The sequence below is a fragment of the Lynx canadensis genome, chromosome A2, assembly GCF_007474595.2.
Source record: "Lynx canadensis isolate LIC74 chromosome A2, mLynCan4.pri.v2, whole genome shotgun sequence".
NCBI lineage: Eukaryota > Metazoa > Chordata > Mammalia > Carnivora > Felidae > Lynx > Lynx canadensis.
In genome coordinates, this window is record NC_044304.2 from 76750486 (window position 1) to 76765732 (window position 15247).

At 34.3% G+C, this 15247-nt stretch overlaps 1 protein-coding gene across 1 annotated transcript in view; it reads left to right on the forward strand.

Annotated features, from left to right (window-relative positions):
• Positions 1-15247, forward strand: part of COG5 (component of oligomeric golgi complex 5) — a 311139-nt gene that overhangs the window by 128859 nt on the left and 167033 nt on the right. The window contains exon 7 of the mRNA XM_032592382.1: positions 9253-9383. Within this exon, the coding sequence (XP_032448273.1) occupies positions 9253-9383 (131 nt within the window). The remainder of the gene's footprint in view (positions 1-9252; positions 9384-15247) is intronic.

Here is a 15247-nt window from a genome sequence, read left to right on the forward strand (position 1 = left end):
GACCTGAGCTGAAGTCGGACGCTTAACCGACTGAGCCACCCAGGCGCCCCTAAATTCTTTATATTTTTAATGGTAACTTTTATGTGTTTGATTTCAAATTTTTCTCCATTCTCTTTTTCTTTTGATTTTATTGTTTTTTATTAGAAAAATTGGAAATTGTATATATTAATAGTTGTGAAATTTCTTTAGTGATTCATTTGGCTAGTTTCCCCCATCGTTGAAATAAGTATTATATTTCATTTAAAATTTTTTTTCTATGATGAGTTTATAATATTGTGAGAAGATTTTATTAGTTTTTCCTATTATGTTACGGTTGTCATACACTAAAATTTTTTACATTTTACCCATGTTATTTCTGTATTCTCTTTTTAAGTATTTATTTATTTATTTATTTATTTATTTATTTATTTATTTAGAGGGAGAGAACGAGTGGGGGAGGGGCAGAGTGAGAGGGAGCAAGAGAATCCCAAGCAGATTCTGCTCTGTCAGTGCAGAGCCTAATTTGGGAGATGAACTCATGAACTGTGAGATCATGACCTGAGCTGAAATCAAGAGCTGGATGCTTAACAGACTGAGCCACCCAGGAGCCCCTTTATTCCTTATGTCATCATTTCTACTTTTGTACAAATACACATTACTTTGTTCTAATTTTGCTTTATAATTTTATTATGTTTTCATTTATATTATACATTACCAAAATTACTCTGCAATTATACAAAAACATTTTTCTTTAAAATATTTTTCCTAAAGGCATGTTTTGCCCTCAGATTCAACATAGCTACTTAAATATGATTAAAATCTGTTGTATAGAAAAATAAAACACTTTTTATGTATAGAGTAAGAACATGAAAATCAAAATTTGTATGTAGTTGTCTTTGCTGGAGTTTCGTTGGAATTTTTGATTTCTACTTTCTCTCTAGCTTTTTGTGTTTGGTAATGTTTCTTTAGTGAAAAAAAAATTTTTTTTAAATGAACAGATAGGAGGCACTTGGCTGGCTCAGTCTATAGAGCATGTGACTTTTTTTTTTTTAATGTTTTATTTATTTTTGAGTGAGAGAGAGAGAGAGAAAGAGTGTGTGCACACGCGCTCGAGTGAGAGAGGGGCAGAAAGAAAGTGAGACACAGAATCCCAAGCAGGCTCCAGGCTCCGAGCTGTCAGGACAGAGCCTGACACAGGGCTGGAACCCACAAACCGTGAGATCATGGCCTGAGCCAAAGCCTGACACTTAACCGACTGAGCCAACCCAGGCGCCCCCTAGAGCATGTAACTCTTGATCTCAGGGTTGTTAGTTCAAGCCCCATGTTCTACATAGAACTTACTTAGAAAAAAACCACCACCAAAAGAGAAAAAAGGAAAAAAAAAAAAAAAAAAACCCAGTCAACCAAACAAAATGAACAGAAATAGGGGTGAGAGAGTCTGTGTGTCTGGACTATCTCAGATTGGTTGCAAATAGCAAATAAAGATCCTGTGATAATATTATCATTATTGATTTGAGTACCTTCAGTAATTAGAAGTCCAGATCTAATTGTTGATTGGGTAGATTAATTCTATCAGTACTGTAACCCTGCTGCATCCATGTTGTTTGGTGGTGTTTTATGGCTGTTGTTTGCATGGTTTTAATTTAAATTTGTTTAGCTCAGTATTCTCTAGTAATGGTGTTCTTTATGTAACATAAAATATGGTAGCAAAGAAGATTGATGTTCCATAATGAATGAAAGTGAGCCTTTGTGATAAACCCTTACCTTGATTTAAAAATAAAATATGACTTAATTTGATTTAAAGATACAGTTTTTATACAACGGATTTTAAAATGACAGCTTTCCTCTTCAGATTATTACTCACCAGTTTGCCAGATAATCCTTTATGTATCACTGCTTTGCTTTTTGTAAAAGACACACTTTAGTCTGAAGTTTATAAATAATCAGGGCTATGTAGAAGAATCAAAAGTAGAACTTTTTAGATCGTATAATTGTATGATTGTATTCTGAAAATAGCCTTAAGAAGTAATATATAAATAACTAAAAATGAAATAATTAAACCAGGAAGATACTCATAGCAAATATGATGGATAAACAGTGAATACTAATATATAATTAATACAGGGCAATATAAGAAAAAGATAAGGGAGTAAAATTATTTAGAGATTCTCAAAAGAAATACAGCTAGTAAAATAGTTATTTAGCTTCATCATTTAAAAATCCTATCAAACCATCCATAAGAACATACTTCTTCTAGCAGCATATAAAATGTTCAAAACAGAGATAATATCCAGTGCTATCTATGGTTAAGTGACTCTTGTAGGTTACTGAAAAAAAAATGTACAAAGTGGTAGAGTCATTTTGTAAACTAGTTTGATAATTTGTATCAATAATCTTAAAAGTATAACTTTGAGTCAATTCTTTCTTTATTTCCCAAGGGAATAATTCTAGATATTACATATTTTATATGTATTTATGATAAATAATTACTCCATCCTAGGTAAATGGTTAAATAATTTTTGGTTCATTTATTTGGTGAAATATTGGTCAGGTATCAAAAATTGCTATTTATAAGGACTATAATAGGATGGGGTGAATGCTTATAACATTAAGTTAATAAAGAACACATGGTAAACAAGTGTTAATTACAAATAAAAATAAGAACGAAACAACTCATGGGTATATTAAAAAGGATAAGATTTTAAAGGAATATAGTAGACTTTAATTTTCAATTTTAAGCCCAACCAGGATTTTAAGTATTTTAGGAACATCTGAAGGTTGCTTGAAATTTCTCGGAGGCACATATCTGAATTGTGCTCTTTGCAAAGTTGGTGTGTAGGAGGGAGTCACTTTCATTGGTAAGTGACTATAGCCAGCTGCCCAGTTCCTGTATGTCAGTTTTTGCTTTTTTTGCTGTTTCTCAGATAAACATCCAGGGGGAGGATGTATGCTATTTTGGTGCTACTTGAGAATTTGAAGATTCTTAAATTTCTCATACATGATCATGTATATTCCAATGATCCACTTGGCTCTTGTGGCCTCTATGTTGTGAGGTTATATAATTACCCACCTTTTGAAATGTTTTTCCAGTTTCCAAAAAATCTTTCATGAGCATATTTTTAAAAGGAAAATACAAGACTTTATCCAGTTACCAGTTACTAATCCAAGCATTAAACTCTTCACATACAGTATCTTTTGTTTTTCTTACAGTGTCACATCTTCTGTTAATCCCATCCAGACTTTGTCCTTTTTATCTCTAGAACTTCAGTTTTTTTATTACCTGATCCATGTCTTTACTAACATGTTCATTCTTTTCTCCTTTTGAACATATGAAATACAGTTATAACTGTTGTAATGTCCTTGTTTAAATACTGTAATCTGTGCCAGTGCTTCATAGTTATTTAATATTTGATGGAAAAATACAAAAGGCAAAACCACAGTTTTAATCTGTGTAGGCTACCAATACTTCCCACCAAGTTTAAGAATTAGAATATTATAAGCATGTTGTATTCCCTGTCTTTCCTAACTTTTCTAAATATTGTTAATGTTTGTATGTGTTCCTAAATCATATATTGCATAATCTTGCATGTCTTCATATAAATCACCTCTTGCTGTGTGTATTTTTCTAAAACTTCTTCTTCCTGATTAATATGTACTGATGTACACATCAATATTGATGTGTATACCCATCATTATTTATTTTTACTCCTCTACAGTAGTATTTTGAGTGAATGCTATGTTATACTTATCTCTTCTCCCGTTGATGGTCATTTTGGTTGTTGTCATCTTTGTTTTCTTTTTAACAGTGCTGTTAGGAACGTTGTACAGGTCTTCCATTTGTACATACATAAGAATTTCTCTGGGTTATGTGCCTACAAACTATATATTTTGGTCATACAGTATTTGTATGGAATCTTATTAGATTATCCCATAAGCAGAATCATTGATTTAAAGGATAAGAATTCTGTTATTCTCTTAGGCTAGCCACCTTATTTTAATTCTTTAAATTATTTTTCTTTATTTCCCATTTACTCTTTAATTTAGTTTTATTTGTTATGAAAATTATACGTGCATAACATACTCAAATAGTTGTACAAGATTTGTTATTAAAATGCAGCAATCCTCTGCCCCATTTACTTTTCCCCAGAGGCAGCCATTCTAACATTTTTGCTGATTCCTTTGGTATTTACATCCATATCTCTAACTAATCTGCCCATATTTTTACTGGTTAATTTGTTAAAAGCTTCTTTGGCTTCCTACAAAGAAGCATGAAGATTTAGCCTCTTTCATTTCTCCTGATTTTGAGCACCATCCCAGCTTTACACATGAACTCTTCCCTCATCTCTTTTTTTCCAAATCAATAATTTAGTGCTAACATTGTTATGAATAGTAAATGCAGAACCGAATCATGTACCAAACTATAATTACCCTTCTTTTTGTTTCTTTTAAACAAAGGAGGATGATGGTAGAGGAAGAGGCAGTAAGGATTTTGGAATCAATAAGGAGGATTTGTGTTGCAAAATAGAAAGAGAAATTGTTAGCTAACAGGAAGCCATAGATTCCGTGAGTGGGAGAGGAACATGAGAACATTTATTCTGCCAGCCATGTGTAGTACCGATTAGAACACTGAAAGCCTGTTAAAATGAGAAGCATATAACTTAGTAACAAATAATTTTTATGCCACTGAGATATTGGGTTAATCTTAAAACCAAAGAAATAAAAAGAAATGGGCAGTCCCAGGAAATAATATATGAATTAATCACTGAAATCAAGTGACTGCCTGGGGTCAAAGCATATGAAGGTTGTTCTTAAGTTTTAGTATTTTAGACCAGGACAATGATAGTAGGGGAAACTAGAATTTATTTTTTAAATATCAAAGAGTTGTGTACATTTGACAAAAAATTGTTTATGTTCATATTACCCATCCTCTTGCTATGTGTCAGGTGTTTTGGTTGAATTCCTTTTTCTCTAATATTAGGCTAAATTTATCTCAGTTTAATTAAACAAAGGATGAGCATTATCATTTCTTTTCTGTCAAAATTAGTCTCATTGTTTCCTCACATGTGAAGGGATGATAAATATGTTAAATCCAAATGATCACTTTAGTTTCCTCATACGTATTTTCATGCATGAATTCCAATAGGTATCAGTATTAAGTGGCTAGAAAGAGAATTCTGGCTGTGTAGTCCACATTTATTAAGGTTCACTTGTTAAACTGTGTTTAATGCTGGCATATTTCAAAATTTGGCATTTTAGCACCTTTTATATATTTTTAAAATTTTCCTCTTTTTATTAAACCAGAATGTGAGGTTTTTTTTTTTTTTTTTTTTTTTTTTTTTAATGCTGTCATTGTTATAATCTGGCTTAACTTAATTCCATGAACAGTTAATTCTGATGTGATTTTTACATCTTTATCCTTTCAACGAGCAAATTCGAAGACTGTAGTAGGAATACTATATATCCTTTGAATGTAAGGTTTTCATTCTGAGGCTTCTGGGATTGTCCTGGATTGATCTAGTGAAAAGATTCAAGTCACACCTAGATTTGAATTGTTCTTTGCTGCCTAGTAGCCAGCTGAATTTCTTTTTTTTTTTTTTTAATTTTTTTTTTTCAACGTTTATTTATTTTTGGGACAGAGAGAGACAGAGCATGAACGGGGGAAGGGCAGAGAGAGAGGGAGACACAGAATCGGAAACAGGCTCCAGGCTCTGAGCCATCAGCCCAGAGCCCGACGCGGGGCTCGAACTCCCGGACCGCGAGATCGTGACCTGGCTGAAGTCGGACTCTTAACCGACTGCGCCACCCAGGCGCCCCGGAATTTCTTAATAATTTAATAATTCTAGCAAGGTTGTTTAGAATGTCACAAAAAATGTATGCATACATTAAAATAATAAGACATTTTGTGTCCAATTTAATGCCCCCTACATATTATGTGTTCAAAAATTATAGTTATTTTTATTGGAATCATCTTCATCTTTTTGTCCTTGGCTCCAGTCCTTAGATGTGCTTTACAAAGAGCAGATGTAAAAAGGTTTGAAACACTGATTGTGATTGTGTGCAACAGTTAATCAGGAGGGGAGAATTTAGTGTAATCTCTCTATTCTCCTGGGTAGGTGGATGGGGGGGTGTTGCTACATTTTTTAACCTGTTGTCTCCACCCCAACCCCCGCCATTTGTACACTTACCTCTTTTGTGGAGTAATCGGTCAGGAAAATAATAGGGCTTTTGCTCCCTCCCAGCCAATAGAATCCTTTGTATTACAAAATGTAGCATGTATTTTGGTTACTTTTTAGAACAGCTCTAAATGTAGTGTGGATAAGCAGGGGATGGGGCAGTGGGAGAGGGAGGTGGTTAGATAATGTGTTGTTTACCTTAAAAAGGTGTTGGAATTAATAATTTATGTTCTTTATCCCCTAGTAGATGGTAGACTTTGCAAAGATATACAGTGTATTTACTTTTTCTTTTTGTTCCCACCACACCTGGCATAATACATTTTATCTTTATCTTTCAGTGGTTATAACTTTGTGCTTTTTCTTTCTGTCATAGAGTTTGATACTTTGGGTCAGAATTTAGGTCTGATTCATTTCTGTGGTGTTTGTGACTAATAATGTTTGATACCCAAATAAATGGTTTGAATGAATGATTTGAATTGTCTCCAGAGTGACAGATCAGCATTCACAAGAATAAAGCACCGTTTGGTTTTGTCTCTAGAGACATGTAACTGGAAGGAACCTTAGGGTTTATGTAGTCTAGCTTTTCATTTTTCAAATAAAGTAACTGGTACCAAAGAATGCAAGACTTAGATTCAAAACCAATCCAGCTATATCTCTTACTCATAGTGTCCTTTCCTTTTTTTTTTTAAAACTTAATTATGATATTTTTCTTCCCTAGATAACAGAAAAAAAGAAGCACACTGATAACCAGCTTGAAAAGAAAATAATACTTATTTTCTATTGTTTGTATGTCTGTAGATTTTTAATTGATTTTTTAATGTTTTTAATGTTTATTTATTTTTGAGAGAGAGAGAGAGAATATGAGACAGCGAGCTTGAGTGGGGAGGGGCAGAGAGGGAGAGAGAGAATCCCAAGTAGGCTCTGTGCTTAAAACACAGACATGAGGCTTGATCCTATCAACTGTAAGATCATGACCTGAGCGAGATCATGACCTGAGCCAAACTCATGACCTTGAGTTAGACATTAAACAGACTGAGCCGCTTAGGTGCCCCTCTATGTCTGTAGTTTGATTGTGTATTGTCTAGTAAGAATTTTTAGGGTAAACATAGCATTTCCTCGTTGATCATTATCATGACTGGGGTCAAATAGAGTTTCCTCAAAATTCTCTGAAAATTTTTAAAAATAAAAAATCAGAGTAGAAACATTTTATAATTATAATCCACCTACATTTACACCTTAGATTGATATATAAAGTACTTTGGCATTTATTAGCTTATTTTGATTCTGATGATAGTCTTAAAAGTTATGTAGGGCATGACTTATATATTGTTGGCATTTTACAGATGAAAAAATTGAGGCTCAATGAAGCTATGTCGTGTGACTGTGATCACCTAGTGAGTAAATTAGGAGGCAGATTCCTAAGCCCATAAATGTTTAAAGGTTTTTAAGACCCTATACACTGTGGTAAGCCAAAGTTTCTTTAGATATACACATTAAAAAAATGCTCATGGTTGAGGTCTGATTAGCAATAACCACTATTCAGCTGTCCTTTTATTTCATTTCCTTTTGTCATCTTGTGTAGAACTAACTATATATACCATGTTCAATCAGTAGATATTTGAGTGCTGCTAAGTGGTTAGTTAGCATTGTACTGGATGCTTTAATGTAATTTGTCCTAGGTAGTACATATGACTCTAAGTGAAAAATGATAGTTTGTAGGTGCTAGGAATATATTTTAATAAGACTTTAAAATTCAGTTCCAATTAAGAGTATTTAGTGAAAAACACATTTGATATTCTGTTGAGTAACTAGAAAACAAAGTAATACTCTATCTAAAGCAATTCAATTTTTTAGAAATAATTTATTTTGTTACAATAGAAAATAGAGTTTTATGGGGTGCCTGGGTGGCTCAGTCAGTTAAGTGTCCGACTCTTGACGTCAGCTCAGGTCATGATCTCACTGTTCTTGAGACTGGCACATCTGCCTCCACGCTGATAGCGCACAGCCTGCTTGAGATTCTCTCCCCCTCTCTCTTCTCTCCCCCATGCACGCACATGTGCACACTCTCAAAAATAAACTTAAAAAAATTGAAAATAGAGTTTTAGAACTGTGTCTAAGCTCCTTAATGAAATCTTGACCTTAAATTTTAGCACTTTAGTTACCTTAGATATGTCCAAGATTGAGTCAAAAAATAAAGGGCGCCTGGGTGGCTCAGTCGGTTAAGCGTCTGACTTCAGCACAGGTCATGATCTCATGGTTTACGAGTTTGAACCCCAAGTCGGGCACTGTGCTGACAGCTTGGAGCCTGGAGCCTGCTTCAGATTCTTTGGCCCCCCTCTCTCTCTGCCCCTCCCCCACTCGTGCTCATGCTGTCTCTCAAAAATAAATAAACATTAAAAAAATTTTTAAAATATATAAATAATTTTCTCAAATTCTAAGTATGCAGAGACAACTATTATTAACATCTTGGTAGAGATCTTTTCATGCTTCTTGCTCTGTATATGTAATTCTATAAGTAGAATATAATTTTATAAATATAATATGTCTGATTCTATAAAGAGTTAATTGTGTAAATTTTTTTATTCAGTGATAGGAAAATACTTCAATGTAAGTTGCTATTAGGTCTGCGTAATCATGTAAACCTGCAGCATTGTAAGTGCTGGTTTGCTAAATTATTTTTATGATTTATTAATTTTTCAAATGGTGGATATTTGTTTCAAATATTTTGTTACTATAGAAAAACTTTTAAAACTGTCTTACAACTTGAGAAATTTCTAAGATTATCAGGATGTTTCTTTATAATTAAATTTGACATTAATTTTTATGTAATGTGTTGACATTATTTAGAATTAACTATAATCATAATTTCTACTCTTGCTTTACCAACTCATTCTTAACTTAGAACATTTTGCTTCAGAGTAAAGTTTTTTTATTTAAAAAATAGAAAATGTTTGGGTAACTGTATTTTTTTTTAAATAGAGATTTTGAAAGTGAATAGTGTTCAGCAAATCTATAATATTTTGAAGAAGTGAGACATGATATTTCAATACCTTGATATTCAATATTGAAATACTTAGATGTGTGTGTGTGTTTTTAATAGATTACCTTTCTCAAGGAATTGATCTTTCTGGAATAGAAGTAATAGAAAATGATCTACTTTTTATTGCAAGAGCTCGGCTTGAAGTGGAAAATCAAGCTAAGCGCCTACTGGAACAGGGTGTGGAGACACAGGTAATAAAAGTAATACCACTTTTTTAATGTGAAAAATATGTCATAGAATTGATGAAGATTTGATTTTGAGGTTAAAAAACTAATCTGTGTTCTCATCCCTGAGGAACAGGGAAAATGTATTTATTAATACCTATTTATTTCATTCTAAAAATAGACTAAGATTTCTGGTATGTAATATATATGAGATATAGTTTCTGTAATGTATATATGTAGATAGAGAGTTAATACCTGTTGAATATGCTTATTTTGTCTGAGGAACTGTTACTTAATTAAGCCTTTCAGCAACCCAGTAAGGTAGGTATTATTATTTCCATTTTACAAATGAGGAAACTGAGAGCTTAAATAATTTGTCCAAGATCACACAGCTAACACATGGTATTGTTTGGAACATAGACCACTCTAACCCCAAAACCTTGCACCATTAATAATCAATGTGCTATAGTTAAGAAAAAAAAAAGTACTTTGACTTGAGATTTCTCCGAAGGTGTCATTTTCCTGATGCTTAATGTTCTGAAACCCAAAGGTATTGATGTAGTTGAATCAGCAAATTAGATGTAAATCTCATTCGTTCTACATTTGTATTGCATTGCACCCAGACGTTTTCTCCATTTGTATTGGATCCAAATACAATTATTAGTGTCTGTTTTTTATTCACATCTTTTAAACCAGGAATTCGTTTTGTGCATTTATATTGTACAAAAATAATCTTATAAAGATTCTTTAAGTAGTCTCTAAGTCAGAAAGGTACTTATTTGACTTCTGATTCTTCATTTATAATTCAAAAAGCGTAACTGAATGTCTGTTACCGTTTTAAATAAATTTTTTGTTATCTGCATAATGAAAAGTGAACAAATGATCTGTACATACAGAATGAAATGCCACATACACATAAGGAGTGAAGTAGCACAGTGTGAACACATCTATGCAATACAGACCCAGGGCAAGAAATAGGAAATTCCCTGTGCTCCTGGTCACTGCTCTCCTTTCCCGGAAGCCACCATGATTGCAGCTTCTAATACTGGAGCTTGGTTTTACCTCCTGTCAGTTGTTCTAACTTCAGATCTATGAAGATAACACAGTTCTACTGTTAAAAAATAAGGTACTTGTGTACATCAAATTAGAGAAGATACCTTTTCAAAGAAATATTCAGGGAATTCCAAGTCAACTTTGATTTAAGGCGACTATTTGTATAGAAAATTGATGTCGCCTGGCTCATTTAGTTGTGAGAAAGGTAGCAATTAACTTTTCAGAAAGTGCAGTATCACAAGCCTTTTGTATTCATCTAATGTCCATATTGTCACTACCTCAGAGATTTCAAGTTTTATATATAACTACTGTTTAAAATTTTTCCTGTGAAGTTCTATTGCCATATATCTATGTGTGTGTATATGCTTATATCTTTAATTTATGCAACCCTTAATATTTTATTATATTTCAGAGTTGTGGGAATGAAAGCAAAAATGGTTGAAAAGAAGCATTACTAAAGTGTGTTGAACAAAAATATTTTGCAGTAGGGGTGGGTGATTTTAACATGTTACAAAGGAATGGCTACTTAAAAAACAAACAAACAAAATTAAAGGAATGGCTACTTTTAAAGGTTTATTTTTTACCATAGGCTCATATATTTTAAAGGCAGGAAAGTCTTTTCTAGGATAATTGTTCCTAATTAAACTCGATTTTAGATATGTTATTTTGTGTACATTGTGCAGTTGTTGAATTTGACTTTCCATCAGTTTTTAAATCATATTAAAATTAAAGTAGAAGTGATAAGATTTTAGGAAATTAATATCCTTAAATGTTAACAGTGTTATGTATTTGGATTGTATGCAGTTAGTCAAAAGATGATTAAAGTAGATAGATAACTTGTTACTTAGCTAATGGCCTATGTCTAATCAATAAGATTAAGTTAGAAAGATAAGGAAGAAAAAAATACATAAAAATACTGTGTGTCTACACAAGTAGATGTGGAACGATCTGCGTGGATCTGAGGAGAACAGGGACCAGGGGGCTATAATTTTGTATGTCTCAGTGTGGTTTGGAGGGGGGCAGATTCTGCTCAATGGATGGGAATATCGTCTCCCTGTTAGGCTGTATGTATTATGTTAGCAGAGTTTGTTGTTTGCTGGTATCATCCAACTTGTTTGTCTTGTTTAGATTCCGTAAGTATAAAGTAACTAACCTGAATATAATTAGGCTTCGTACATAATTTTCATAAAGGGAGAAAATGTACTGATCTGCCAGTAGTAACATTCTGGTTCATTTTGCAATTTATACAATATTTCTCATGTGTAAATTGACACTGGTGTTTATAACCTCATTTATTTTTGAATTCAGTCGTGTGTGTGTGTCTCTCTCTCGGACCTGAGTCCTCTGGGTTATTTTTACAGTGTTAGCTTTCTGGCTTGGCAGAGCTCAGAAGATTAAACCCTCATCAATAATGATGCTACTGAGATAATGTTTCTTGGGAAGCAGGGTGTCTCAGTGGAAGGAGTCTGTTTGGAGCCCCCCCTCCTTTCCTTTTAGAAAGCAACATGACAGAGGTATCATCCAGCTGTGTCAGCAGGCAGTTCAGGAATTCAGAAAGAAACTAACCTTAACTGAATGCATATTCTTTGCCGGGATTTGTGTTAGTCACTTTACATTTGTTATTTCAGTCACGGTAACAAATATGCGAGGAAGATACAATTATCCACTTTTGATAGTTAAGGCAACAAAGCTCTGGAAAGGTTAGGAAATTAGCTGAAGATTACACAGCTAGCAAGTGATAGAGACATAGTCTGGAATGCCTGCTTTCCACCTTGCTTTATTAAGAGCAAGCAGTTTATTCTAATTTTGTTAATCGTATTTTAAATTATTTGACAATTTGTGAAGCAGTTTACATTGAAAAAGGAATTTTTATAGCCTAAAAATTTCTTTGGGAAGTCTCCATGTGATGACTAATTAAACCAGTTCTTCTGTATTCTTCAGAATTTTTATGTTTCTCTGGCCAACTTTATTTTCCTATTATCTGACGTTAGTGTTTCAGGCCATCAGTCTTCCCCACCTCACCCCATTCTACAGTTTACCTTGAGCAGATGCCCTTAATTTCTACTTTGTGCAGGCACCTTTTGCACCACCTGTGGTGTGGGTACTGTTTCTTAGGAACCTTATCTCCTCGTATTTCCAGCTCTCCTTTCTGTTTTTATCCTCTCCCTTGTGCTCTTTTCCTTGTCATCAGCATTTCAACACGAATGCTTGCTGCCAGTGTCCCCTGTGTTCTCTGCTCTTGAGGGTCACACACTTGCTTTTAATCCTTCACGTGCTTGCCTGCCTGCCTGCCTTCTTTAGGGCTTTCATGTTCCTTTTATGCCTGGAATACTCCTTCCACTTCCCATTACAAAAGATGCTGCAGCTTATATCTATTTTATTCTCAAATCTTATTCTCCCATTTGTCAGACATCATTGAAATAGTTAAACATACCATTAATATTTATTGTAAATAAAGACTAAAAGAATGGCAGCATTTTAATTTGAAGTACTATTGCATTCATGAAATATTGCTCACTTACTGGTTTATAAGCTTATAACATAAACAGATTTTCAATAAATAAGGAACTTGAAAAATTACATGTCATCGATCGCATTTAATAATCCACTTCTGACATTGGGTTTCTCAAAAATGTTGGTGACATTTTTTTGAGTGTGTAGTTGATGGCTACCATTTTCAGTCTAAGTTAATTGTAAAACTTAACTTTATTAAAAGAAAGTTAGTGCATTTTCTTTTCCAAAACCAAAATGTTCATAAAGATAGATAATTTTGCTTTGATCATTACTGTTTTTTCTAGTTAATGCTTAAATGTGCTGTTTTCATTTGTAGATTTTTTTTTTTCAACTTTTTTTATTTTTTTTTTGGGACACAGAGAGACAGAGCATGAACGGGGGAGGGGCAGAGAGAGTGGGAGACACAGAATCGGAAACAGGCTCCAGGCTCTGAGCCATCAGCCCAGAGCCTGACGCGGGGCTCGAACTCACGGACCGCGAGATCGTGACCTGGCTGAAGTCGGACGCTTAACCGACTGCGCCACCCAGGTGCCCCTTCATTTGTAGATTTTAAATAGCTTTGTAGTATCATAAAGTCTCTACTACAGTAGTTAAAAGTTTCTGGTTTTTTTTTTTTTTTTAATTTTCTTTTTTTTAACCTTTATTTATTTTTGAGACAGAGAGAGACAGAGCATGAATGGGGGAGGGGCAGAGAGAGAGGGAGACACAGAATCGGAAGCAGGCTCCAGGCTCTGAGCCATCAGCCCAGAGCCCGACGCAGGGCTTGAACTCACGGACCGTGAGATCGTGACCTGAGCTGAAGTCGGACGCTTAACCGACTGAGCCACCCAGGCGCCCCAAAAAGTTTCTGTTTTTGGAGCTTAAACTAAATGGCTACTTAGATAATACTGAGAAACTGTTGTGTCTTCCTACATGAAAAATACGGAAGTAGACTGCTCTCACGAAAGCCGTATTATTTCTATATGGAAAAGATGCATAGTGGTATCACTACCATTTTCTTCACTAAAGGTTTGGAAGGATTGATGACTTGGACTGCATCCTCTGGGGAAGCATACCATATCAGCACAATACAAAAAAATATTCTTTACTTCACGTGGCCATCTTTGTCACAAGCGTGGGGCTACACATAGCCTCCATCTACAGCTCTTCGTTGACTCCTATTTCTCTCTCTTTGCTACTGATCCTTAGAATCTTTCACTGACAGAAGCCAGACAAAGAAAGAGAACCTTATGATATTTTCAGGATTGCAACAGATTCATTACCTCAAGCTGTAACTAGCTTTCAAAAATAGGTGACAGAGATTTTGATCTGGACGAGTTCCTGCATCACCATAGATACCAGGCCTCCACAGTGAAATGATGACATTTTAATTAGAAAGACGGCTTTAACTTGTGAATTAGAAGCTTTCTCAGTAAACAAGTGCAGGACTTTCTGAGGGTCTAGGATGGGGGAAGATGTTGTACTTACTTGTCTTTAAAAGTCATCAGGGAGAGGGTCTCTGTGATCTGTTCTTTCACAGCTCGGTACTCGGCTATAATCTCCCTATGGTAATTGTTGTCAGTGCTAGGAAGAAAATGTCTGTGAACCTACCTTTTCCCTGGGGCAGAAAACCTCCTTGATCCTTGATCAAGCCCAGGATTCTGGTGCTTACCAGTTGACAGCTAAAAGTAGATCACAACAGCATGATCTTGACAGATTTTCTAAGATGACAGTGTAGAATTAAAGTTGAGTAGATAAATGTCTACATAGCACACAGTATGTGCTTATATTGTGAACTTTGTGCTTTTGTAAAAAGAATTTTGTAAAATTCTCTGTGCTTCTAGCATAGAGAGGGTACCAATTCAAGTGCATTGTGTTCAAGATCTATAGAAGTTAAACATTTCCTAAGCTTCAAAAACACTGGCAAAGTTGAACAATGAAAACGTGACTCTTTTTGTAGCTAATTATGGTAGTTTAGTATGCAACACTTCTTTTGTGATCTTTTTCTTCTTTATGAGCCTGGCAAACACCAATAGTAGACTCAGTGTCAGTTAATTTGTCAAGCTGATATGTGCTTTCAGAGGTGTACTTTTCTTTCCTTGGCTGCTGGAAGTTTTCCTGGCTGGTCCCATGAATTGTAGGACAGATCTCACCTTTTGCATGTTTTGTCCCAATGTAGTTTTTGTTATTTTTCCATTTGCTAAGTATAGAGTGTCAATAATTTTTCAACTCTTGTTGAAGCATTTTTCTTTTTATTTATTTTTAAAATTGAATTGACATACCATATCCTATTAATTTCATCTGTACATCATAGTGATTCAGTATTTTTAAATGTTATGAAATGG